General features: G+C 47.1%; 2 protein-coding genes across 4 annotated transcripts in view; one reads left to right on the forward strand and one right to left on the reverse strand.

Moving 5' to 3' along the window:
* The window catches only part of Slc26a8 (solute carrier family 26 member 8), a 56,444-nt gene extending 41,539 nt beyond the window's left edge, over window positions 1-14,905 (reverse strand). The window contains exons 1-4 of one of the 2 annotated variants that reach the window (XM_052164163.1): window positions 14,820-14,905; window positions 13,575-14,238; window positions 8,472-8,667; window positions 370-509 (exon numbers count right to left, since the gene is read on the reverse strand). In XM_052164163.1, the coding sequence (XP_052020123.1) occupies window positions 370-509; window positions 8,472-8,653 (322 nt within the window). In that variant the 5' untranslated portion in view covers window positions 8,654-8,667; window positions 13,575-14,238; window positions 14,820-14,905. Of the gene's footprint in view, window positions 1-369; window positions 510-8,471; window positions 8,668-13,574 lie in introns of both variants that reach the window. The other variant, XM_052164164.1, reaches the window with a different exon arrangement.
* A 524-nt stretch (window positions 14,906-15,429) lies between these two features.
* The window catches only part of Mapk14 (mitogen-activated protein kinase 14), a 57,611-nt gene continuing 45,174 nt past the window's right edge, over window positions 15,430-27,866 (forward strand). Inside the window, exon 1 of one of the 2 annotated variants that reach the window (XM_052164167.1) lies at window positions 15,430-15,838. In XM_052164167.1, coding sequence (XP_052020127.1) covers window positions 15,723-15,838 — 116 coding nt within the window. In that variant the 5' untranslated portion in view covers window positions 15,430-15,722. The remainder of the gene's footprint in view (window positions 15,839-27,866) is intronic. The other variant, XM_052164165.1, reaches the window with a different exon arrangement.

Below are 27,866 nucleotides of genomic sequence, written 5' to 3' on the forward strand. Positions count from 1 at the left end.
CTTGCATCTGCACTGGGATTGGATAACAGCTGTGGCTGTCCCCTAGCACTCACCTTTCCCTAAGGTAAACTAACTAATGCCTCTTGAGATCAACTCTCAACAGGAGCAGTAAAACCACTGTTGAGACAAAAAAATGACCAGGAGTGGGGGCTGCAGACTCCATGGGAAGTGTTCCTGGGTCCCAATTCAGCCAGATCTTTTGGGACCACCTGGAGGGGTTAGAAACTGGGGGTGGGGGAGTGAAGGCAGCCTTGTCTACATGGGATGCAGTTCCTTTGCTGTCCTTCTGCAGCACAGTTGCTGGCTCCCGAGAGCAGCTGAGGGCCTGTGAGTCAGCTCTGGGTAAGGTGGCTTTGGGTTTGCTCTTACCTTGGGGAACTTGAACAAGACCAACACTTAAACCAGCAAGTAAGTCTCCAAGAAGCCAGTCCTTGAATCGATACAAACACATCCACTCCAGGAAGGGGAAGACGGTGAGCACACACTTCAGGAACTTGTGCCATGAGCAGCTGAGAGAAAGAAGAACAGAGACTCAGCGAGGCTCTCCACAGAGTCAGTCCCCTGGCTACCGAGAGGTGCAGGGCACAGCCCTCATCCCCTTATGGCACATTTCCATCAGCACAAAGGACATGTTAACACGTTGGATCAAAATATGCTTGGCTGGAAGACCGACGGGCCTATGAATTTCAGGACGTTTAGCACCTCTGGCCTCTACCCAGTAGACAGTAGCCTATCCACCCCTGGCCTAGAGAATAAAAGATACCTTTGTGCCTTAAGACATATCCCTGGAGGACAAAAATACCAGCACGAACCAGCAAGGAATACCCGCAAAGAACTGAGACTCGATGTCCAGTGTACAGTTAGTTCTGTGTTTTTTTTTTTTTAGTTGGCTGTTTGGAGAGAATCAAACCAACTAACTTCTGGTAGAAAATGAACTAGTGTCACTGTGTCTTTAATAAGAAGGGCATTTTGGAGGCTAGGGGGACGGCTCAGTGGTTAGGGGGGCTTGCTGCTCTTCCAGATGATCCGTGTTAAGTTCCCAGCACACACATACATGGTAACACAACCATCTGTAACTCTAGGTCCAGGAAATGCAATTCTTGTGGCTTCTGCTGGCACTACATACTACATACATGGTACACAGACATACATGAAGGGAAAGCACCAATACACACTTAAAAACAAAAGCTCCTTGTTGTTGTTCTTGTTATGAGCCAGCAAGTGACAGGGATAGTTAAGGCCTTAGATTTTATATTTGTGTGTGTGTGTGCATGTAAACATATATGGAGGTCAGACAAAAACTTTCAGGAGTCAGTTCTCTCCTTCTATCACATGAGCCCCTGGGATTGGACTCAGGGCGATCGAGCACGGCAAGCACCCTGCTTGGTAGCAAACCCCCTCTAACACTCTCACACAGACCAAGCTAAGCAAACACTAACTAACTGTTTGGATTTGCCTGGGATAGCTAGACTGTTAGAGAAATGTGAAGAGTTAGCCATATCAAGAAAAGCCTGCAGATTTTCAAGGCTGTATTATCTGTGGGTCTCTCCTAGAAGCAGGTCTGTTTCCCTGCAGGAGGCAGGTGGCTGTGTCTGGAGGCACTTCTGGCTCTCACATCTGGCACCCAGTGGTAGAGCTAAACAATCTGCAAGTGATAGAACATTTCTCTACCAGAAGGAGATTTGGAAGTGGGGGACTGGGGATGTGGCACAGTTGGTAGCATGCATGCTTGCCAAGCATACATGAAGCCCTTGGTTAAGTCTCCAGCACACATATAACATGTGTGGCGTGTGTGTTGCATGCCTATAACCTCAGCCCTCAGGAGGAGCTGTTCAATATCATCCCTGGATATACAGTGACTGTCAAGTTACCCTGGATGACATAACCTGTCAGAAAAAAAGAAAGAAAGAAAGAAAGAAAGGAAGGAAGGAAGGAAGGAAGGAAGGAAGGAAGGAAGGAAGGAAGGAAGGAAGGAAGGACAAAAGAGAGAGGGGAAAAAGGAAAGAAAGAATGAACGAACTGAAAGGCACAACAGAGCCCCTGACCCCAGCTCCGCAGGCAGCTGAATTCAAAGCCAGGCTGGTCAACAAAGGGCCACGCAGCAAGGGCCAACCAAACACACGAAGCTCCAGCATGTTGGTAGGAACGGCACAGTACAGTAGCACATATCTGCAGTCCCAGCTACTAGGGAGGCTGAGGCAGGAGGATCACTAGAGCCCATGAATCAGCCTGAACAGCATAATGACATCCTATCTCAGAATGAGAACAAAATGTCAGTGTTGCCTGGACGGAGTAACCACACAGTAGCTTCAGACCATCTAGGCCTGTGGTTCTCGAGTTCCCTAAACGCTGAGACCCTTTAATATACAGTTGTTCATGTTGTGGGGACCCCGCAACCATAAAATTATTTTGTTATTTCACAACTGTGGTTTACTACTGTTATAAATTCTAAAATCTCTGTGTTTTCCGATGATCTTAGGGGACCCCTGTGAAAGACCAACCATCAAAGAGGTCACAACCTATGGGTAGAGGACAACTGCTCTAGAGGGAGACCATGCTCGACAGATGAGTGAAACCAGTTTGGCTTTAAGTTACATTTTCCCATTCAGAGTTTGGCATGGACTGGCAGCTGACTAGGAAGATTTTCTTCACAGATGTGCTGGCTTAGATAAGAGATTTGACTATAACAACAAATGTAACTTTAGCATATGTGCACTACTAAAGTGTATGCTCAGAAATGAAGTGATTTCATGTATTTAAACACTTTTAGACTTATTTTATGTGTCTAAGTGTTTTACCTGTATGTATGTGTGTATGTATGTATGTGTATATGTATGTGTGTATGTATGTATGTATGTATGTGTGTATGTATGTATGTATGTATGTATGTGTGTATGTATGTATGTATGTATATGTGCATGTATGTGTAGCATGTGCATGTGGTGCTAAGGAGGTTAGAAGAGGGCACTGAGTCCCCTGGAACTGGTTATGGATGGTTATCAACCATAATTTGGGGTCTGGTTATTGAACTTAGATCCTCTGTAAGAGTAGCCAGTGCTCTTACCCGTTGAGCTGCCTGTCTAGCTCCGGTCCCGTGTATCCTGTCTGGCATGACCATAAGCATCTTTAAGGTATATGTGGCCATACGATCGTGAATAACTTTCCCAAGGTCAAAGCCACCCCTCGAGCTTATAATTTTGGCTTCTCTACAATGCTGAGCTTACTTTGGACAGATGTTCCCTTTTGCTCTGAGGCCAAGAAGCAAGGCTACAGGCTTGGAAGGAATGTCGAACTGCTATTTTCAAGTGAGTTGCTGGGTTTGAGGACGGTGTGCACTCATAATTAGTAAAGCAAGCTTGGTGCTCCACCTCACACCCAGAGCAGGGCACTAGGACAGTCTGTTCTACACCCAGAGCAGGGCACTAGGACAGTCTGTTCCACACCCAGAGCACGGCACTAGGACAGTCTGTTCCTTCACCTGGTGCAGTGACCCTTCCTGCACAGGTGGCACTTGGCTGAAGACCACTAGCCCTGTGCCATCACTGAGGTCTTTGGCATTGGGGAAAATTGGCTCTGAGCTGCACCAAGAAGGGAGTCAGAGCAACAGGAAACTGGGGTCGATGGGGGTGATGGAAAGGTGTTTAGAGAAAAATCCTGATTTAATGAAGGCATTTCAGGTGAGAAATGTGGGTTGGGGCAAGGCTCAGTGTGAGGACCTGAGTCTGAATTCCCAGGACCAGAGTAAGGGCCAGAATCACAGAGAAAGAGCTTGTAATGCCGAGGATCCTTGGGAAAGTAGGGGTGGAGGCAGGGTTCTCAGGAGCTGACCAGACAGCGAGGCTGCACATGCAGTAGCGAGGACAATACCTCTAACAAGGTGGAAGGCAAGATCTAACACCCAAGGTTGTTCTCTGACTTCCATACAGCGTGTATATATTCACACATTCACACACACACACACACACACACACACACACACACACACACACCCCACAGAGTCCAAGGTCTACATTAGACTGTCTCAATTAAACAAAGAGTGAGAAATTGGTGAGAAAGCGCAGGGGCCTTTGACACCGAAGAGGGAACAGGAGTTGCCATCCAACAGGAAGAAAATAAGGAATGAGATAAGATGTTTTTCTGCAGAAGGGAAAAGATGGAGTTAAAAGATTAATGTATTTACTAAAAGTCTTCTTCAACCAGAAAACCAAAGCCACTCACTTATCTAGTGTTTACTATTCCTAGACATAAGTAAAAAAAAAAAAATCCTTTAAATCTTCCTAATCAGGACCAAGGCAGGTACCATCATCCTCCCATTGTTTCGCTGGGCAACAGCAGACAGATGCTGGCTTCCAGAGGAATCAGAACCACGCTTTCAGTGCCCTGTGGCCTATTTCTGATTAAAATTCAGGAAAGGCTGGACCGGTGCTTTCAAGTAGAAATATGAAGAGAAGAGAAAGGAAAATGGAAGTGGTAAAAGCAAAGATTTAAAAACTCGTAGGCCGAGACTTAAAACATCTATAACATCTATCTCACGCAGACCTTAACAAATAAGGTTGACATCGCCCTCGTAACACTTGCTACGAGGGTGAAGTTTTGGAAGACGATCATTTTGTCTGCTTGCACGTGATTCGGGGATAGAACCCTGAGCCTCGTACCTGCCAGGGGCCAAGTACCTGCCCTGGTAAGACATTCGCTCTGGTTGCCTGAGGCAGAGGATGGCAGGACAGTGCCACAGAAGCAAAGGGACTTCAACTTGCACAAGGCAGGACATGAACGAAGGGAGCAGAACAGCTGAGGCAGAGATATGGAGGACTTGGCTCTTCACAGTCGCAGGCAAGATGGTGGCGGAGGTTGTGGGCGAGGATGGGAGGACAACTACAGTAATGAGAGCTAACGTTGTGATGCCCATCCCAGGATTCCTAACCTTGGGTTAACGGGATCTGGAAGTCTTAGGCAGAATTTGAGGTGAATGTGAATTTTGGGGCAGAGAGTCATTATTTCCAATAAATTCTGCCAAATTTTTATCCTTTCTTCAGTAAAGGTTGTTTGTTTGGAGACATCTTGCTCTGTAGCTGTCTGGAATTCTATGGAGTTTAGGCAGAACTCAAGACTCATGACATTGATGGGGTTACAGGCATATGCCACCATGCTTGGCTCCTTCAATTAGGAATATTGATTATGCCAGGTGGTAGTGGCATATGCCTTTAATCCCAGCACTTGGGAGGCAGAGGTGGGTGGATTTCTGAGTTCAAGGCCAGCCTGGTCTACACAGTGAGTTCCAGGACATCCTGGGATATACAGAGAAATCCTGTCTCAAAAAAAACAAAACCAAAAAACCCCAAAAATTACCAAAAAATATATTGATTATAAACTGAATTAGAAGTTACAGAACTGGGCATTATAATCAGAACGTTATTATCACTAGAGATATCTTGAAATATTATTTACACTCATTACTTCCTTGAAAAACTTGGTGGTTACTAGGCGTGTGTGTGTGTGTGTGTGTGTGTGTGTGTGTGTGTGTGTGTGTTTGGGCAGAAAATTGAGACAGTTTCTCTGTGTAACTCTGGCTGTCCTGGAAGTCACTTTGTAGACCAGGCTAGCCTTGAACTCAGAGATCCTCGGCCTCCCAGTAATGGAACTAAAGGCATCTACCACTACCACGGGCTCACTATATTTTAATATAACTGTTTTTCCTTCTAATTTTATCCATTTTATGCCTTATGAAATTATTGAGCAGAGAACGTGAGTTCAGCTCTCTACACCCACGACAATGGCTCACAAACACCTGTAATGCTAACTCCAAGAGGTCTGACACCTCTGGCTTCTGCAGGCACCCAGACTCTCATACACACACCCACATTCATATAAACACACTTAAAACTAACTCCAGGCATGCTTTTAGTCCCACTAACTTGGGAGGCAGAGTTTGAGGCTAGCCTGGTCTACAAAGTGAGTTCCAGGAAAGTCAGGACTACACAGAGAAATCCTGTCTCAAAAAAACCAAACCAAACCAAACAAACAAATAAACAAATACATAAATACTATTCTTGCTGAGATATTTAATGGGGAAGCGTCCCTTCTCTGTACTGGACTATGTGGCTAGAGTAGACTCCACACATTAAAGAATATAAAGAATACAACTGAACCTGACTTTACACAAGGAACTAAATTTAAGTTAAATTTCAGAATGAAAACGGATAGGCCTAGTGGCTCAGACCTGTTAATCTCAGCTACCTGGGATGGATCACAAATTCAAAGTCAGTCTAGGCTATAGAATGAGTTTAGGACCAGCCTGGGCAACTTAGCAAGACCTTGTTTCAAAATAAAAGTAAGAAGAGATCTGGATGTAGCCCAGTGGTAGATCATGAGTCTTGCCGGTAAGGCCCCAGGGTCAACCTCTAGCAAAAAGAGAAAAAAAAACCAGTCAAACTATAAAATTCTCAGACTAAAACAGATTGAATTTTTTTTTTAATAGAAGTTAAGATTTTGCAGGAACTAGGGGGTAGGGGGGCTCACTGCCTATGAGCACTGGCTACTCTTCCTGAGGCCAGAGTTTAGCTCCCAGCATGCACGTGGCCGCTCAGAGCTGCACAAAGAACCGCCAGATGCCCTGGGGACGCCACCCTTACAGGGTCCTGGGGGAATTCAGAACCAGGATTAAAACAGATCTGTGCCAGTGCTCTCAGCAACATTACCCTCAGAGCCAACGGGAGGGGACAGGTCGAGTGCTGGTTAACAGATGACGGACAGGCAGAGCGTGTACAAGCACCATGGGCTACTACTCAGCCACAGGGCAGAGGCGGTGTGTTACAACTCGGATGGACCTTGAAAGAGTGGTGCTAAGTGAACCAGGGCGGACCCAGAAGGGTGAACGCCGCATGGTTCTGCTGGAATCCAAAGGGCAGGTTCAGAGCTCTGCCTAGAGGAGGCAGACCCACGGGGACTTCTGTAAGGGTGGGGCGCCCGTTGCTCAATGAGGACGGAGTTTCTGTCTGAGGTGATGAAAACATTTTTGCAAACCAACTGTGGTAGTAGTTGCATAATAACAACTATGCCACCAAATCCCCCACTTAAACCAGCTGGATATCATATGTACTTTACTACAACCAACGATGACAACAAAACCCCCGGCAGTTTGGGGACACACATCAGTGATAAGAGTGCTTTCCTAGTGTGTGTCAAAATGTGGGTTCAATTCCCAGTACTGGGGAAAAAAAAGGTAAAGGAGCTGGGGGTGGTGGAGGCAGGAGGATCAGGACTTTAAGGCCAGGCTGGCTACACAATGAGCACGAGGCCAGGCCCTGTCTCCAGAACTAAACAATAAAGAATAAAAGAAGCGACCCTGCAGAGCAGCATTTTCCTTGTCAGTTTGCTAAGAGATTCATGGCACAGAAAGGGGTTCAGAGCCCCTCGGCTGTGGGGTGGGACTGAGCGAGGCGTGTCACCTGTCAGAGTCTCTCTGTCACCACTGTTTACTCTGTCAGAGCTGTCTAACTCTCTGCGGGATGAGTAACAGTAGTTGGTGTTTTGTTACATTTATTTAGCGTGGAGAGGACCAGGCGACAACTTTGTAAAGTCAGTTCTCTCCTTCTACCATGTGGGTCCCAGGACTCAGATCCTCAGGCTTTGCAACACGCACCTTTACCCACTGAGCCACCTGCCCGCCCTGACTGAACAATGAGTTATTGGGTGTCATCCTGGATACTGTGGGGTACTCAAGGACTTTATGTTATGATGAGCGGATGTGGCAAGTCTCCCAAAGGCTCAAGTGCAGAGCACTTGGCTCCGTTGGAGGCAATGGTTACAGGTCATGAGTAGTGAGGCCTGGGCTCCAGGAGCCTCTTCCTCATGTCTGGAGCTAGCTCCCATGGGGTGGGGCTGAATTAGCACCAGGAGAGCAGGGGTTTGGTTTTACTTTTACTATATTAATTAACTAATTAACTTTTCCATCCATTTCGAGACAGGGTTTCTCTGTGCAGCCCTGGCTCTCCTGGAATTCCCTCTGCAGACCAGGCTCAGAGATCCACCTGCCTCTGCCTCCCGAGCGCTGGGACAGAAGCCGTGCACCACCACTACATGGAGAAGAGTAGGTTCTATAAAGTGAGGCTTTCCTCTCCACTTCTCAGCTATGTTGTGACCCAGCAGGGTGTCCTCACCAGGACACGAGAACCCATACTCTTTGGACCCAGTAACTCTCAGAATCATGAGCCAGACAGACCTCGTCATTTAGAAATTACTCAGCCTTGGGTCTTTTGTATAGTGGAATACCAGAAAACAGTCTAAAAGTCAATGCCCAAGAAGTTTATACTCAGGGGACCCTGCAAGACACACACACACACACACACAGAGCCAACACACACACACACACACACCACCACCACCACCACCACCACCAACAACAACAACAAATGGCAGGGTTCCGAGAGAAGGAAGAGAGAGGCTGGCGCACTGTGCACACATGCACCCACCGGCACTGGACGTGGTGTTTGAAGGTGGTAATGTTGACGTTTACGTTCCCGGAAGCAGGGCCCTTCCTCCTGTGCTCCTGCTGGAAGTTCTCCTCATTGTACACGTTTCGCTTGACATCATACATAAAAGGGATTTGCCTGTATCTGCTGCCGAAACTCTGGATGCTCCTCTCTGTTTGCATTGTTCCTGGATTAGCTGGAAAGACATCAGGTAAAAACAGGTATTACTGGGTGGTGGTGGCTCAGGCCTTTAATCCCAGCACTTGGGAGGCAGAGGCAGGCAGATCTCCAAATTCCAGGCCAGCCTGGTCTGCAGATCAAGCTTCAGAACAGCCAGGGCTGCACAGAGAAATCATGTTTTAAGAAAACCAAACCAGGGATGTGGGGGCTGGGCAGTGTGGTGCACGCCTGTAATCCCAGCACTCTGGGAGGCAGAGGCAGGCGGACTTCTGAGTTCCAGGCCAGCCTGGTCTACAGAGTGAGTTCCACGACAGCCAGGGCTAAACAGAGAAACTCTGTCTCGAAAAAAAACGAAATCAAAAAAAAAAAAAAAAAAAAGAAAGAAAGAAAAAAAAAAAAAAGAAAACCAACCCAACCCAACCCAACCCAACATGTGTTATGGTCAGCAAGATGGCTCAGTGGGGAAAGCCTGAGGCCCTGTGTTCAAGCCTTGGGACCCACATAGTAAGACAGTGACCGACTCCGACAAGTTGTCCTGACTGTATATGCAATATATGATAATGCATGGCACTTCCCCTCCACACCAAATAAACAAATGTAACAAAAAATATTTAGGGCTGGGTGTAGTAGCAGCCAGCTTACTTATTTATTTATTTATTTTGGGTTTTTTTGGATCTGGTTTTTTTCGAGACAGGGTTTCTCTGTATAGCCCTAGCTGTCCTGGAACTCACTCTGCAGAACAGGCTGGCCTCGAACTCAGAAATCTGCCTGCCTCTGCCTCCCAAGTGCTGGGATTACAGGCGTGCGCCACCACCGCCGCCCGGATAGCAAGTGCTTATTTAATCCTAGCACCAGTAGGCAAAACCAGGAAGATTCCTGTGAGGTCCAGGCCAGCCCGCCAGGGCTATATAGAAAAACCCTATCTCAAAAGAGTCTTGAGACAAAAGAAACAAATTTTTAGAAATTTAAATCAATTAGCACTTTTTTTGTTTTTTTTAAAGATATTTTTATTATTAGTCTTTGTGTGTGTATGTGTGTGTGTGTATGTATGTGTGTGTGTGTGTCTTTACATGGGTATTATGTATTTGCGAGTTCTAATGTGTGAGTACAGGTGTTCTCCAAGGCCGGAAATGGGAGCTGGAGCTGGTGGCTGTGAGCTGCTCAGTGTGGTTCCTGGGAAGCAGCCTCAGGCCCTCTGCAAGAGCAGTGCGCACCTTTGTCAGCTGAGCCATCTCTCCGGCACCCTTGCTTTTTTGGGGGGTAGGGTCTTTTGTGGTCCAGGCTGGCCTCAAACTCACAATGTAGGCAAGGGTAACCTCAAAATCCCCACCCCGCAGCCTCCATATCCCGAGTGGTGGGACTGCATGCATGGTCTGCTCTCCGGTTCCTCTGTTGCTCAGCCTGGCTCGGAATGATGAGTTCAGCAGTCTCCCTGACTCAGGCCCCTGAGATGGGAGCCCTTGCCGTGGGTCACTGCCTGCCCCTGCCGTCAGTATATTTTGAAGGGAAGATAGTTCACACACAATCATGATACCCTTGCACAGCAGTTTTACAAGACCCTTCCTCCATGTTGTACAATTTTAAACTCAAAACCGTTCTATCTCAGCATGGACACAGGTACGGTGGCCTGGCCTGTAATCCCAGTACCACAGAAGCAGAAGGATGACAGGCTGAGATCAGCTACACGGTCAAGACCCTGTCAGAACAATCACATGAACAAACCAACCCCAACCCAAATGAATGCGGCTCAGAAGTTCAGACAACTTCTTGTTACTGTTTACTTCGTGTGTGTATGGGGGGAGGTGTTTGTCTTTTAAGGGGTCTCACTATGTAGCTCTGGCTTTCCTGGAACTTGTATAGACCAGGCCGGCCTTACCCCCACAGAGTTCCTCTTGCCTCCAACCCAAAAGTGCAGGGTTAAAGGCATTCACCACCACACCTGGCAGCAGTATTATTATTATCATTACTGTTTTCAAAAAGGCCAGCCAGAACTTCACTATTGCAGCAGAGGATGACGTTGGCCTCCTGTTCTCTCTGCCTCCACCTTAGATTACAGTAAGTAAGTATCACTATGTCTGATTAATAATTTCAATTAGGGCCCTCAAGAGCTGGCTCAGCTGTGTTCCTGCAAACAGAAGCCCAGGGTTTGGCTCTCAGCACTGCAGTGGCTGCTCACGGCCATCTATAACTTCTGTTTCACAGTATCTGATGCTCTCCTCTGCCCTCTGCAGGCACCAGGCATGCAATGCTGCACAGACATACATGGCAGTGAAAACATTACTACACATAAGATAATGAACATAAATAAAGGCTTTAAACAACAATAATTCCAATTGGGACTAGCTCTTGGGCGTCCTTAGGGCAGTACACATCCCACACACTTCCCTCACATCCCACAGCGTGGTCCTGTGGCTGCAGGATGACTAAGAGGTAAAAGTCAGTACTCTGACCATTTCCCTCCACAGTGCTAAAGGTTCAGGGCGAGGTCTCTTCTAACTACTCCGTAGACTGCAGCAAGAAGACAGTAGCATCTCCCCAGTGCAGAGCCTGGGGGGGGAGAGGGCAGAAAGGAAGGACCACCCACTGTCAGCCTACCCCCTCCCCCTCAAACACCAGGCGCTGCTATCTTTCTGATAACCATCAGACTTGTCCTTTCTGACAGGTGTAGGGCATTCCTCAGTATACCACAGTGATTCAGCATGGTCACAAGTCGGACCTTATTGCCTGACTGTAAAACAGATTCCTGTCTTAAAGTCATATGACCGAGAGAGATCCTGAGGACCCCAGCCTGGGGAATGGCGCTCTACTCCCTGAGAAGGTGAATCGAGGAAGAGGTCAAGGGGTGGGGGTGGGGCAGAAAATAGGTATTTCAGGGACAGGATTCAACACAATTAGAGATGATATGAGGGAAATAATTCAAAATCTCTGACTGCTGTCAACTTTAAATGAGAGAGGGAAGGAGGAGGGGGGGGAGGAAAAAGGGAGGAGACTTAAAAGTGTTCCTAGTGGAGAGTGAGATGGCTCTGCAGGTTAAGGCCTGCCAGCAAGCCTGACAACCCTGGGACCCATGAGGTGAAAGGAGAGAAACCAACTTCCACAAGTTGTCCTGAGACCTGCACCGGCAGTGTGGCCTGCATCTATGACCACACACAAAATAAACAGATCCTAAAAACAAAAACCTGCTCCTAGAGGGAGCGGAGTGTGGTGGCACATGCTTGTACCCTCAGCACTGGGGTCACAGAGGTAGGAGGATCAGGGGTTCAAGACCAGCCTCTGTTACATAGCAAGCTTGTGGTCATCCTGGGCTGTATGAGATCCTATTTCAAAATAAACAAACAAAACCACAAACCAAATAAAAATCATTTCTTGTGTCAGAATGTCTGGGGCAGTACAAAAGTGTGTTTTCAGAAGCTGAGGGAGTCTGGTGTAGTGGTGGTGCACACCTTTCATCCCAGCACTCCAGAGACAGAGGCAGATGGGTCTCTGTGGGACCCAGGCCAGCCTGGCCTACAGAGGGAGTTCCAGGGCAGCCATAGTGAGAGCCTGTCTTTGAGACAGGGTCCCCCTCCCCCCATCGACCTGCTGCTGGGTTACAGGCACAAGCCACCATCCACGCCTTAAATCTTTGTTTTTTTCTTCCTGTGCCGGGGATCCATCTGAGGGCCTAACACATGTAGGGCTGCTCTACTGAGCTGCAGTCCCAGCCTTTATCTTTAAGCAAGCTTTCAAGGCTAAAAACATTTAAAAATACAAACACGCCGGGTGGTGGTGCATGTGCCTTTAATCCCAGCACTTGGGGAGGCAGAGGCAGGCGGATTTCTGAGTTCGAGGCCAGCCTGGTCTACAGAGTGAGTTCCAGGACAGCCAGGGCTACACGGGACAGCCACACGGGTCTGTCTCAAAAAAACAACAACAACAGCAAAAAAATACAAACACATTAACCCAATTTTCACTGCTTCTGCTGCCCTCAGCCATCCATCCATCCATCCATCCATCTGTCCATCCATCCGTCCGTCTGTCCATCATCCATCCATCCACTGATTCATTTAAAAATCTCTAGTTGGAATATTTTAAAATGCAAAAACAAAACAAAACAAAACAAATGTAACCTGATTTATAAAATTTTGAACCAACGGACAGGAAACCCTGAAAATTAGTTAAGGTGCAAGAATATCTTTTACCTGATTAAGTCATCTTTCACATGCTTTCTAAAACTATAAGACAAAATTCACTTCCAAAAGCACTCATTGCCCGTGACTCCCTCGGTTTTGATGGAGAATGTGTGGGGACCCTGAAAGGTATTGGCAAACTGCATTGTCTATTCAAGGAGGTTCTTGACAGGCCTCCAGCTGTTGACAGGTCACATAAACACCTTCCTCTAATGCTACTCAGTGTGATACCAAGGGCCTGCAGTGGAGAGATATCCATCACTGGGTTGGACGGAGAAGGCTTCATGGGAGGACCCAAAGCCTTCTATCAATAAGGACTAGAAGACAGAGAAGGGGAACGGAGCGGGGCGGGGTTCAGGCAGAAAGAACAGAAGAAACAAAACAGTAAAGTCTGGAAGCCAAGGGGGCCCTGAACGAGGACACAGACGGGGTGGACGTGTGGCCCTCAGTCCAGCCCCTTCAGCTGTTGACCACACGGGAGCCAGATCTGAAAGGATCCAGTGTGCAAACCCCGTGTTGTGTCTTCCATTGCTGTTTTACGCAGCCTTTCTATAGGAGAGAGGAGTTCCAGGGACCACCGCCGTTCATTCATTCATTCCAGGGACCACCGCCGTTCATTCATCCACCCACCCATTGTGCAAATACATCACTGAAAGCGTGCCCGGGGACCCCAGCGGCAGTGCTCCGGGCCGCGAGCGGGCTGTGGGCTCCCAGGCTGCAGCCTGCGCTCCGACGGCTCCCGGCCGAGGCTCACCTGGTTTCCGGTGGCCGGCAGGAGCGCAGACGCTGGGGACAGACTCGGCTCCAGCCTGGCTGGCGGCGGCGCTGCGGACGCGGAGGCCGGCAGTTCCCGAGCCGTTGCTGCAGAACCCGCCGGCGTTCCGGCTGTGCGGGTGACGGGCGAGGATGGCATCGGGGCGAGGGGAAGGGGCCGGCGGCCTGCCCGCCGCGTACCCGGATCTCCGAGCACAGCCCCGGGGATAAGAGTTCCCCTCGCTCCCGCTCGGTGCAGGCTCGGGGAGACGCGGCTCTCGGGGGTCTAACTTCCCCCACTCACTTTTATTAGCTTTCTCGGCTTCGATGGAAGATTCCGGCGGGTGGGAATGTGGGGTTAGATTTCTCTTGTAGAAACTGGAACCAGGTCCCGGGAAGGACTTATCCAAATGCGACCGCGGTCAGAAGGCTCGCCCTGTTGTTTCCCCATACTCCCGGAGGAATGAATTAAGTCTTTTAAAAAATTCTCTCAATTTAACTTCTTAAATTTCCTCCAATTTTTCCTTTAAATTTCTAAACGTCGGATGGCTCTAAAGGGCAGGAGTCAGTCTCAAGCCCGAGTGATGGGTTTTGGGGGTGTTCCAGCTACGACCTCATCATCATCAGAGGCTGGTCCTGGTCTTTCCAAATGCTAGAACTACAGGCTGTGTAAATATAAATAAACAATACATAGATAGATAAGAAGGGTCTCCTGGTTTTTCCAAATGCTGGAATTACAAGCTGCGTACATATAAATAAAACTATATGAGAAAGGTCTCCTGGTCTTTCCAAATGCTGGAATTACAGGCAGTCTACATATAAATAAACAAATAAACAAATAGAAATATATGAGAAGGGTCCCCTGGTCTTTTCAAATGCTAGAATTACAAGCTGTGTAAATATAAATAGATAAATAAGAAGCGTCTCCTGGTCTTTCCAAATGCTGGAATCACAGGCTGCATAAATATAAATAAATACATACATAAATAAGAAGGGTCTCCTAGTCTTTCCAAATGCTGGATTACAGGCTGTGTAAATATAAATAAACAAATAAGTAAATATATGAGAAGGGTCTCCTGGTCTTTATATATAAGTAAAATATATCAGACCTTCCTGAAATGGAATGACCTGCCTGCACTGTGTGTGTGTGTGTGTGTGTGTGTGTGTGTGCGTGTGCCTTTCCCTTCCAGCAGTGGGTATTGAACCCAGGGCCTTGCAAATGCAGGTCCCCGGGTCTGAAAGTAACCTTGTGCATCGCACTCCTTGCGGCCCCGGGAACCCGCTCCTGCGACTTCCGGGGAGCGTCCGGAGGGAGAGCCTGGGCTCCGCGGCAGGGCAGGGTTACTGTTTGCCCAGCGGGGCAGGTTTCATCAGCATCCCGGGGAAAGCACACGTCCTTGAGCGGATGGGAATGCAACAGCTTTCTGGACAGGGCCTGTCTGTTCTTGCAAGTGTTTCTTGGAAATTGCCGGCTCCAGCGAGCAGGTGGCTCGGAGTTCAAAGATCGCTTGGCTCTCTTCCCCGACGCTGTCACGGTGGCTCTCCGCCACGGCGCCAGGCATTCGCCCGTGCGACCACAGAGAGGCGCGCGCGGCCCGCGCTGCGGCGGCCTCCACCCTCGGCGCCCTAGAGCCGGCTCCCCGAGAGTTCCTGCCTCGGCTCCTGAGCCGCGTCTCTCTTCTCGCGAGATCTGCCCGTCCTGCGCGCTCTTCTCGCGAACCCCCGCCCCGTGGGCAGGTTCCATATTGGGTAAGATCTCGGCTCGCGGAGCGGTGTTGCCTCCGGGAGCCGTTCTCGCGAGAGTTCGGCGAGAGGCTTCCCCCGCCGCTGCCTGTGGGCTCTCGGCCACTGGAGCCCGAGCGGGCGCTGGAGCGCGAGCGGGTGTTGTGCGGCGTCGGCGTGCGCTCCCCGGGGAGCGGCTGCAGGGCGCCCGCAGCGGGAGCAGCCTCGAGCCGTGCAGCCGGCTCCCGCACGTTGCCGAGGCTCGTAGGAACCGCCGCGGCTGACGGGGCCGCGGTTGCAGCCTCCACACCTGCGCGGGCGGCGGGCGCGGGGTCCGGTCTGCCGCGGGCGGGCGCAGAGGAGAGCGTGCGGCTGCAGGCAGGGGCCCCGCTCGGCCACCTCCTCGCCCCGCTGCCGCCGCTGGAAGATGTCGCAGGAGAGGCCCACGTTCTACCGGCAGGAGCTGAACAAGACCATCTGGGAGGTGCCCGAGCGGTACCAGAACCTGTCCCCGGTGGGCTCGGGCGCCTATGGCTCGGTGTGGTGAGTGTCGCCGGGCCTCGGGTTGGGGGTGGGGAGGACGCGGTGGAGCAAGCCGGGTGGCCCTGCATGCCTGAGGGCCAAGCCTGTCCCCACAGCTCAGCGATGCGCCCAGCGGCAGGAATTCTCCTCCGGGCGTGTCTGGGGGTGCAGGGGGGAGCTGGAGCAGGACGTGTCCTGCACCCTTCGCCCTGCACACGCGGGTGGGTGGTCAGCCGTGGGCGCGAGCGGGTCAGCCGTGGGCGCGGTGAGAAGCTGCTCCACCCTGCGCTCTCCCTGCTCCCAAGATTACTCCTCCCGGGGGTCCCTCTGCAGCAGTGCGCCCCCAGGACCCTGCCTCCGGGGACCGCCGCTTGGGACGCAGGAGCCCTGCCCTGGGGAGCAGACGAACTGGGTGGAGCTCCTGCGCGGAGCAGGAGGGCAAAGCCTGACCCGGGGACTGCGGTCACCTGAACGAAACTTGCAAGAAAAAGCGCTCCCTCCCGGAGGTTGGTTTTTTTTTTTTTTTTTTTTTCCTTTTTTCCTTTTTCATTTCTTTTTCCCATTTTTGCCAGCCTCCATCGAAAAAAAATTTTCGGTTCGGGAAACGTTCTTTTGGGATTCGCACTTGAATTAGCAGCACCCCCGAAGAGCTTAAAATACCGACTTTATCTCGGGTACCGCGGTGCCAGCTTGCGTGGTGTGTTTCCGATTCGGTTGAAAGCCTATTTCCTTTTCGGGGAGGGAGGGTGGCAGCGCCTGCAAGGACGCTCCAGCCCGCCGCTTAGTCACATACCACTGCTCATTTCAGTATTGTTTGACAAAAACAGTTTTCCATACCGAGCCAGGGGGCTTCTGATCCGTTGGGCGCCCCTCTCCAGATATCAAGAAGGTAGGGCTAGTGCTGGGGGTGTAAATAGCTTTTAATTGAATTAATTCCTGGGACTGCTTTTCTTTTTCTTTTTTAAGTCCCTTAGAAGATCTGCAGGGAGCTTTTATCAGCTTGTAAGCACCGAGGTACACGGTGGTTTTCCAGAGAGCCTGGAACATAGGAAACGATGCTTTTCAGCTTTCATTAACACTGTGGCTTTTTATTTTGGTTCCTTTGAGACAGTCTCACTATGAATTTCCCTGTCTGGCCTGAACCTCTAGACCAAAGCCTGGCCTGGAACTCAACAAATTTTGTCTGCCAGCGTTGAGAATAAAGGCTTTCGCTCCCATGCAAACCTAGGAGCAGGTTTCAGATTAAATTTATACCGTGAAACTTCCACCCCAGAAATATTGTAAGGAACTCTGAAGGGTTCACATAGTATCTTTTATTGACTGAGTATCCAGCTCTCTATCTGAAAGTAAATATCAGATTCAGCGGAGGAGCCCTTTCTGTGTTTTAGTGATTTACACGCATTCGTGTTTTCCAAAAGGGCCTGTGAAATGGTTTTTGCTTTGCTTTGGAACAAATTCCAGGCTTCTGGATGTGCTAACCTTTTAAGTATGAGTCCTGTGTTACTTAAAGTCACATCGTGAATTTCCTGTTTGGTAGAATCTTCTGGGTAATTGAGATTGTGCAATTGTGTCCAGCAACAGATCACATTGCATTTGCTAGTACAAGCAGCTTTAAGCTATGTTGCAGATGGTACCAACCTTGGCATCTCTCTCATACGTTTATAGAATGGCAGTTTACATTTTAAAGGAGGATAACTTACATCTCTGATGTACTTGTGATTGGTTTGTTAACAGTGTTTCTCTAACACTCACTTACCAGCTCCTTAAGTACCTTCATTCTCCAGTCCTAATTGGTACAGGGTCAGGCTTTTGTTTCCATTTGAATGCTCAGAGAGTGAAGAGACAGAACGCAGGGCTTCTGGGAGGGTGAACTTCCCATGGACACTGCTGCCCTGGCAGCAGACCCAGCTTCACAGTGAAGTGCCACAGTGAAACCAACACCACTTCCTCTAGTGCTCTTATTGTCTGTGTGATATAATTGAGCACAACCTCACAATTAGACAGACTTCTGCCAAACAGCTTCTTAAATATAGGTAGTGCAGCCCAGTGATGGAACACTGGCAGTGGGACAGCCCTGGCCTGGCCTGTGGGAGGCCCTGCATTCCATCCCTAGCAGCAGTGCACTGCACAAGGCAGGTTGCTTGAGATCAGGGTACAAAAGGTATGCAGCAAAAAGCCTCCTGTGTCTGCTCTCAGCCCTGCTTTCAAGTCTTTCAGAGACAACTGCTGTTCAGTTCCTTGCCTGTCTTTCCAGAGAGGCAGTTTCTGTCTTAAAGATTTACAGTGTAGCCTATCAACAAGGAAAAGATAACTGAAATTGTGTGTGACTGAGCCAGTTAGATTTACAGGTGTTACCTCTCCAGTTATTTGGACTTGTGTTTTCAACTAGCAGCTCTTTAGGTGTGTCTGAAAAACACACCTTTTGTTTTGCTTGTTGTTCTTTGAGATGGGCTGTTCTAGAATTCACATTGTAGACTAGGCTGTCCTCTAACTTAGATCAGCTGGCTTCTGCCTCTCAGAGTGCCGGGATTAAAGGCATGCAACACTACACCTGGCTTCTTGAATTTCTTTTTTAATCCACTTTGAGGCCTGTGTTCCCTTTCTTCACATTCATCCTCAGAGATATTTGATGTTGAAGAGTAATGAAGTACATTTGAATGGAAATCACTGAGGGGGATTTAGACTGAAGTCTTGAAAAGAGAGAAGGTTGTCCTATTACAGTGTAATAAATTGGTGAGAGACTTGGGCTCTGTCCTACTGGTGACAGTGTATTAAGTTAGGAGGGATGTGAGATCTCTTCAAAACAGGAATCTCTGAATGGGACATGATATTCTTTGATTTGTAACTTTATTTTTTTCCTTTAAGATTATTTTTATTTTAATTTGTAGTATGTAGTTAACAACAGTAACAAAAACAAGAAGCAAATCGTAGTATTACCAACTGTGAATCAAAGATGAATGAGAGTCTAGAAATTTGAGAATTGGTATGGTTTTACAAATATCTTTCTTTTTAAAAGTGTAAAGGGAACTAAACTAAGTTCTCTTAAGTTTTAAGGAACTTTGTTCACTGCCTGAAAAGGGAAATGAAGCAAAATCGTTAAAGACCACATTGTTGCAAAGCATTGATTGTGTGGTTTGGAGCATAGGGGAAAATCTTTGCGGTGAATTTAAGGAAATACAAACAGGAACGTGGGTGCCTTTCCCCTGGGGAAGGGGGTCTCTCCAGCCCCTTGCTAGGTACATTCGGGCATCATGTCTTGGAGTGAGAATTAAGAATTACTTCTGCATCATTCGCAGCCACTTATTTGTTAGTGTTTACTCCACACGCCTAATAGTGGCCAGGCGCTAGAGATAAGATACAGAACAAGGCAGCTCATCCTGTCATTGGACTTGAATGAGAATGGAGGGCTTTAATGGCTGCATTTTATGGATTGTTTACTGTGTTGTAGATGTGTGGCCCAGTTTATGATCAGCATGTAAACATGTAGCAAACTTGTAGCTAAACATGTTAGTGTTAATTTCTTCTAAGAAACTAAGTCTGCTTTAGCATGCTATATAGCACAAGATGATTCCAGTAAATATAACAAAAATAAATGAAACTTCGTTTTTCTTTCTTAAGTATTAATATTCATTCTCCATTATTTTTATTTTACTGAGCCAGGGTACAAATAAAACTCCATGATTTTGTATGAAAAGATGACTTTTTCACTCTTGACTATTAAGTTGTAATAATAGCAGGTCTCTCTTGCTTTCTTCCTGCTTTCCTTCAAGACAGAGCCTGCTGGTCTTGAACTCTTGATCCACCTGTCTGAGGCTCTCTAACGTTCAGATCACAGCCGTGGGCCACCAAGCTACTTTTAGCTGGCCTATCTTCCATTTGCTGTCTCTGTAACTAAAAGTAGACTAGTTAGCTGGATGTTACCAGCCTTAATCAGTAACATGTAAATATAAATAATAACTCCCAGCCATAACTTGGAGGCCAGCCTAGCCTGCAGAGTGAACTTAACACCCTGTCTCAAGAAAAATAATAGACAAAAAGTGTCCACCAAACATGATGACTGGCAAGAGGGTGTGTGTGTTTGTGTTTAGATTTTATTGTTATTTGTATGAGTATTTTTGTTTGAATGTTTATCTCTACCTACACCACGGTGTACTTGGTGCCTCTGGAGACCAGAAGGGGGCACTGGATCCTCTGGAACTGGAGTAACAGATGGTCTGAGCCACCAGAAGACTTTCCAGATCTAACCACTGAGCATCTCTTCCCCAGTTACTGGCAAGGGTTTGTATGGATAGAGGAGAAAGACTAACTTAAGAGTTCAACCAAGCTAGCTGTGTAGTTTATTTTATTGAATTCTGTTTCCCACTCAGGGCAATGACTGGACCCGGGCCTCTCAGTTCTGCCACTTTCAGTTTTGAATATTGAGTATTCTTTTTTCATTTCTCTCTAATTCAGCCTCAGATGATCGGTGTTCGTTTTGCCTTCATTATGGACAATGTTGGGAATTGTGCTAAACCCCTAAAGCTTAGGGCTCAAATGTTGAGGAATTCCCTGGACTCAGTCGCTTTAGTATTAACTGGCATTTTAATGTGATTCTTTAGTTTATCAATGATTTTCATTTAAGGCATTATCAGTTACTCCCTTCTAGCTCCATGTAGGCTGGTTTTACAGTTGTTAGTGATTGCACCCAGGGAGTGGTGCGTGCTGAACAAGGTATCCAGTGAGCTGGGCTCCAGCCTCTAGGCTGCATTTAAGCTTAGTTCTGTGGGTGAGCCGGGCTTAAAGGAGTGTGGCACACTTGTCAGAGCTGCTTCGGGTTTGGGACCTGGGGTTCCAGCACTTGGAGTCTCTTATTGGTGTGGCTGTTGAAGTTGCGTGTGACAGCTTTTATACAGTCCTTTGCAGTGAGTGTCACTCTGCAGCTAATCTAAAAAAGCTAGACAACCTAACCCATTAAAGTCATGTTCTCCTTCAGAACTGATAACTTGAAAATGAAGTTGATGACCAGATGATTTTTTTTTTCTGAAAAACCAAGTAGTTCAGATAGGTAACTTCTGGATTTATGAATACCATCTATTTTGAATTTATCAGTATATATTTATGGAAATTTAAGACCAGCCATGTTGGTGTTGTATAAGTACATTGTATAAAAATAAATAACTAAACCTCGCTTGTTAGGCTTTTGAATATACATTAGGGTTTTGTTTTTTGTGGGATTTGACACAAAGTCCATTTGTTGCCATTGGAAAGGTCTAGTTGCTGTGTCAGTGCACCTCATATAATGTACCTGACCTGGAACTCAGGGCTTTCAGCTCAGGCTTGTCAAATTATGTATGGAGTTATTGAGGAAATAATTAAGACCAGAACTTTCTTCAAACTTGAATTTTTTTCTGAAAGTTTCAGTTTTAAAGATTTACTTATTTATTTATTATATGTAATACCCTGTAGCTGTCTTCAGACACCCCAGAAGAGGGCATCAGATCTCATTACAGATGGTTGTGAGCCACCATGTGGTCGCTGGGATTTGAACTCAGGACTTTGAAAGAGCAGTCAGTTTTCTTACCCGCTGAGCCATCCCTCCAGCCCCAAGTTTCAGTTTTAGAATATTGATCTTTGCAACATGCTTCTGTAATCTAAGCGCTTTGTGGTGAGGATTACCCAGTTTTCTATTGTAAGAGCCTTTAAAGCCTTTAGGGGAAGACGAGATGCTGTTGTGTAAAATACACACTTTAGAGGTTGTTTCAAGGTTCTAGGCATGCTCCCATCCCAGGCCGATAATGAGACAGAAGTGGTACAGGAAAGTCTGACAGTCCCCAAGTTTTGACTTGGGGAACAGGACAGATCCTGGTGACAAGTGGAGTGTTGAATGGTGTTGCCCGGAAGGCTCCTCTCTCTCCAGGGACGTGGTGACTCCAGTGTGCAGGCCGCTCTTAAGGCTTAGGGCATGAGATGTTCACAACATGCAAGAGTGCTCCTTTCTGAAGCCCTGCTGTGGTGACAGTGGCCCTAGAAAGGAAGCCTGTCTCTAGTGTCGGGGGGTGCTGAGGGGCTTAGCTTTTTTTTCTTTCCTTTTCTTTTATTCTTTTTGTCTTCCTCCCAGTATCGAGAAACGTAGGTTCTTGCACATGCCTGCTAGGCAAGCATGTACTGTTTGCCATCTGTGTTAAACTTTTAAGCAAGAGGGTGGTGGTGGTTGTAACAATGAGGGAAGACTAGGCTAAGGGGTTGGACATGAGGGGATGGGCGAGACGTAAGAGCTTTGGGATTGAAGGCTGAAGAACAGACCCTGTGCCGTATGACCCACAGCTAGAGCAAAATGGATCTGGGAGCAGTCAGAAGGGGAAGGGGTTTGCAGCTGCTCGGAATCCTGTGTGGTTGTATTTGCCATACGGTCAGCTTTTATGCTGAAAAAGTAAGCCAAGGTGGGTTGCAAACAGAGCAGACCTCATCCTCATCCTAGGACCTAACTCCCTAATAATCATTGTGTGAAATATTAATGTTGGCTGAGCAGTGGTGGTGCACGCCTTTAACCCCTAACCCTTGGGAGGCAGAGGCAGGTAGATTTCTGAGTTTGAGGTCATCCTCTAGTTTTTCATTTCTGTTCCTTAAATGATCAAGGTACTAACTGCTGTTTGTGGTTTACGATAGCACAGATAGATGAATCTTTGCAGAGCCCTGACCCTGTGCTCTCATTCTGCAAGTCCTAAGTGCCAGAGCCAGAATTTTTTGTTGAGCTCTGGAAATTCAGGATACTCCACTCCAGCACTCTAAATAACATGGGCTTACTTCAATTTTTTGTGTTGTTGTTGTTGTTGTTGTTGTTGTTGTTGTTGAAGGGTTTTGCTGCCAAAAGGAAGGGAACAAAGAATAGCTGTTGAGTAGAGCTGAAAAAGAAAGAGGAGCTGCTGGCAGGCTGAGTTTCTCACATCTTCGACTTACAGGCTTTTTCTTAATACTTGGTCATATTTTAAGTCACTTGTATCTTCCTCAGAGTATCTGAGTATTTAAAGTCCAGTTTATTTGGATCTTTGGCTCTATGTCTGTTCTCCCTTCCTGCCTTTCCCTCATCATGTTACCTGGCACTGATGCTTTGTTTGTAAGGCTCCAAGGAATGCTAACTTGAATAGATGTGACAAGCGGGTGTCTACGCATACCTATGACAGCTCTGCTCTGTTGTCTTGCTGCCATCCTGTGAGTGCCTTTGAGCACCCCCTCCCCCGCCCCTACACTGCTTTATCGTCTGGTTGCAGAAAGTAAATTCCTGCAAACATATTCCCGTGGCAACATAACAGAAAGGTAATAGAACAAATGTTTATTTTGTCTGGACCTGTTTTCTGACAACTGTATTCCCCGAACGTGTTTGCTCCTGTTACATTGAAGGATGTGATTACACACTTCCTCGTTCCCCCCAAACCTCTTTCTAGTGAATCTTAGTGGTGTTGCCACTGTGCTTATGACATTGTGAAATTGTGTGTGTGCCCTACTGCAGGTCTACCCCAAAGTGCGCACTTGTTATGTCTCTGAGCTTGCAGCCCACAGCATTCCTAAAACAGCAGCAGTTGCTCCTTTGTTGTCGTGAGTTCATTAGTTTAGTAGTGTTAAGCATTGTTTATAAAGACTAAAGAAAGCCAGGGACCTGGGGAAATGCCATAGTGCTTGCAGGGAAAGCATGAGGCTGGAGCTTGGATCCCTGGCAGCATGTGAAAACTGGATACAGCACCCGTGTGATCTCGGTGCTGGGTGCAGAGACAGGAGGATGGGTGGAGCCTTTGGGCTAGCTGGCAAGCTAGCCTGGCCAAGTTATTGAGGTCCAGATTCAGGGAGAAAGCCTTTCTCAAATCATGGTGGAAGGCAGCTATGGTCAACTCTGACCTACACACACATATACGCACAAAAGCAGGAAGAGACCAAGGTTGATCTGGAAGTCTTTGTAGCTTTTCTTTTTTCATATTCAGTGTCATCATCTCAAAACTACCTTTATATTTCTAAAGACAGCGACTCCCCTCTCAAGTGAAATTCTAGTAGCTTGTCCCATCTAGGGCAGCTTGATGCCAGGGGATGTATTGGAAATGTGTGTCAGAGAACCCTTTCCATCTGGTGATTCAGATCTGGAAAGGATGACATCAGCATGTGCCCACAGAGGTCAGAAAACAAAACAAAACCTCTTTTGATGTGTGGAGGCTCTGGGAGGCTGTTTTAGTAAAATGGGGTGTGAGAGTAATTGGTCTTGATCTTGAGCCCTTTGCTCCGAATCTACTTGGACCATTGTCATGCTCATAATCAGGCCTTTGCTCTTTCCTGTAACTCAGCTTGGGGTGTCTGCTTGTGCAAGCCTGAGTTCATCTTGTATTACTGCATTCCTGTAGCAGATCTGATTTAATTCCCAGAAATAATTTTTTTATTCTTAGTATCCTCAGTAGGTGACTCTCCCTCTTTACCCTTTCCCCCGTAAACCTTTCATTTAGGGCTTTTGGTAGCTCTAACTTCCTTGAACTTAGATTTAGAAATACATCTTTTCTGTTTGTTTTCTTTCCAGTCTACCAGTTGCCAATGACAATTTTAGTTCTTTCTTGTCTGTAAAAAGAAAGGAAGGAAGGACCTAACTCCCTAATAATCATTGTGTGAAATATTAATGTTGGCCTGCAGTGGTGGCGCACGCCTTTAACCCCAGCTCTTGGGAGGCAGATTTCTGAGTTTGAGGTCATCCTGGTCTACAGAGTGAGTTCCAGGACAGCCAGGGCTACACAGAGAAACCCTGTCTGGGGAAAAAACAAACAAACAAAAATACTAATGTTGACATCTTGTATTAACATAGTTGTGCCAGGTGGTGGTGCCACATGCCTTTAATCCCAGCACTTGGGAGGCAGAGGCAGGCGGATTTCTGAGTTCGAGGACAGCCTGGTCTACAGAGTGAGTTCCAGGACAGCCAGGGCTACACAGAGAAAGCCTGTATCGGAAAAAAAAACAAAACAAACAAACAAAAAGACATAGTTGTGATTACCTGATTGTGTGTGTGTGTGTGTGTGTTCTTGCAAATGTGTTTGCATGTGTGCAAGACCAGAGGTTAACCGCAGTTATTGTCGACTGTCATTTTCTACTTTGTCTTTTGATAGTGTCTCTTGCTGAATCTGGAAGTCATGAATTGGTGAGAATAGCTGGTCAGAGATCTCAGGAATCTTCCTGTTTCCAGGCACATAGTCTCCTACCTGGTTGGTTGGTTTGTTTCTTCCTTCCTTCCTTCCTTCCTTCCTTCCTTCCTTCCTTCCTTCCTTCCTTCCTTCCTTCCTGCCTGCCTGCCTGCCTTCTTTTCCTTTCCTTCCTTTCTTTTCTTTCTCTCTCTGTCCCTCTCTTTCTTTCTTTCCTTTCTCTCTCCTTTCCTTTCTTTCCTTCCTCCCTTTCTTCCTTCCTTCCTTCCTTCCTTCCTTCCTCCCTTCCCTTCCCTTCCCTTCCCCTCCCTCCCCCCCTTCCTTCCTTCCTTCCTTCCTTCCTTCCTTCCTTCCTTCCTTCCTTCCTTCCTTTCTTTCTTTCCTTTCTTTCCCGAGACAGGTTTTTCTGTGTAGATCTGGCTGTCCTGGAACTTACTCTGTAGACCAGGCTGGCTTCGAACTCAGAAATCCGCCTACCTCTGTCTCCTAAGTGCTGGGATTAAAGGCCACCACCACCCGGCATAGCTGTTTTTTCTTGCTACTGCTGTTTGGTTTATGTTGGTACTAGGATCAAACTCAGGTCTTCATACTTGCTGCTGGGCCACTTTTCTAACTGAGCCATCTCCCCAGCTCTGCTGTCCCCTTGTTTGATGGATGCTGCAGTCTGGCTTGCTTACATTTCTGATTCCTTGTGTGGTGTTCTGAGTGCCTTATGGCTGGATGATCTCTTTTGAAATGAGGAACTCGATGTTAAATGATACTGATACCAGGCAAAAGGTTTAAAAAGTAACAACTATGTGATCTGGGGGTTGTTCTTCTAGAGGACCTGGGCTCAATTCCCAAGACCCACATAGCAACTCACAACTGTCTCTAATGACAGTTCCAGGGGATCCAACACGGACATACATGCAATACACATGAAGTTTTTAAAACTTTTGATCTGTTATTTCTTTGTATCCCCAAACTTCATTTACATACTTACAACCCCAAACACTGTGTAACTCTGAGAGGAGGGTGATACTTTGTTGTGGGTCTGACTGGGTGTTGTATATTTAACAGCAGTGTTGTTCCCCAATCTCAAGATTTATAACAATTTCCCATTGTGACAGCCAGATTTGTCTTATAATTGGTGCCTTATGTTGTGGGAGGGTTGGGGAAATTAGTCACCTTTAATTGAAAATGTTTTACGAAAGGTACATATTTAGAATAGTTGGTCTTGAGTAAAAACTATAGGCTAACTTGAACACCGTACCTGTCAGCAGAGAGGAATGCTGCACATTCTTCTGGGCGTCCTTCAGCATGACCTTCATTGTCTCCAGGAGAACATGAGAGAGCATTAGCAGGTAGCTGTATAGTACTGTGAAGAAACAACGAATGTGAATAAGTTAGTTTCCCCTTTGTCATGACTCCACTTAGGCTGGTAAATGTTTCTGGAAAGGAAAGCTTATTGAGGCGATAGCATAAGTCCCAATCTGAAGGTAGTGCTTTTCCCAGCATCTCTGGTTTTCTTGCCCTTTGTCTCCTACCGTAATCTTTCAGTAGATCGCTGTTTTCCGAGTTCTAACTATATGAGGATCAGGCCAGCTAGGGCTATGTAGTGAGACCCTGTTTCAAATAAAATAAAAATGTTAGGAAAGCAAGAGAGTTTCATGTAAGTTCAGAAACAAGAAGTAGCAGTGTTACCAGGTCACATAACCAGCTTGTGCTTGGCACAGTCCAGATCTATAAGCCCTCCTGCCTTGCAGCACACCGTGCACACTAGCCTGCCTGCAGATCCACGGTAGTCCTTCCACCTCTGCCTCTGCTGGGATAGCAGGTGCGCGCCAGTACTCTTACTGACATTGAAGGTTCTTGTTAGCATTTTAGTCTTTAGACAGTGGTCTTTAGACAGTAACAGAGGGTGAATTTTTTAATAGTCTGTGGATTTCAGCAGTAACAAAAAATTAGCTTTATTCTTGACTTAGAGCCTGCTATTTACACTCCTGTTTCCTGAATTACCCATGGTAGTGCTTGAAGGGTTCTGACATGGCAATAACTAATTCTGTATTAGAATTTGTAACTTTTAATATTTAATGCTGTGCTTTCTATCTTTATGTGTGTGCCTGTTCACAAGTGTGTGTAGAGTCTAGAGGATGCAGTCTAGCTCTTCTCTGACAGTGTCACTGGCCTGGATCTAGTTAGGCTGGTTGGCCAACAGGTCCCAGGAAGCCTCCTCCTCCTCTGTCTCTACTCAGTCCTGGGTTTACAAGTGCACACCCCACACCCAGAACTTGTACGTGGTTCTAGGGATAGAACTCGGGTCCTGACAACCCCACTTTGTGTCATCATCATACTTCTTCAAAGTGTTCTGATATCCTGTGTTTTATCTTTGGGCAGTTTTATTCTTCATCATCGTCATCATTTTGCATCATGGCTCATTCTTAAGTTTTCTTTTTCTGTGTATATCCATTTTGGGCACATTGCTGGACAAAAGTACTCTTGGTGGTTGGGACTTCTCTGTGTGCCAGGTGTGGTGGGACAGACCAGCAGTTAAGAGGCTGAGGTGGGATGACTGTCAGCGTGGGGGTACATTGTGATAATCCTATGTCAAAAAACTAAGAACATCTAATTTTGTAAATTATGAGTCCACTGAGATATACAAGATTCTGTAGCACCCTACCGTCCCTGATTAGTTTTACTTTTTTAATGATTTGTCTTGCTTTCTGTGCATTGGTGTTTTGTTTGCATCATGTGTGTCTTAGTTTCTTTTCCTATTTCTTTGAGGAAGTGCCCTGACAAAACCAAAAGTAACGGGAAGGAAAAGGTTTCTCTTGCTCACAGCTGAAGAATACAGTCCTTTATGGTGGGGGGATCAAGGCAGCAGGAGCCTAAAGCAGCTGATCACAGCCAGTCCACAGTCAGGAAGC

Source organism: Apodemus sylvaticus, chromosome 19, assembly GCF_947179515.1.
Source record: "Apodemus sylvaticus chromosome 19, mApoSyl1.1, whole genome shotgun sequence".
NCBI classification, from domain to species: Eukaryota; Metazoa; Chordata; class Mammalia; order Rodentia; family Muridae; genus Apodemus; species Apodemus sylvaticus.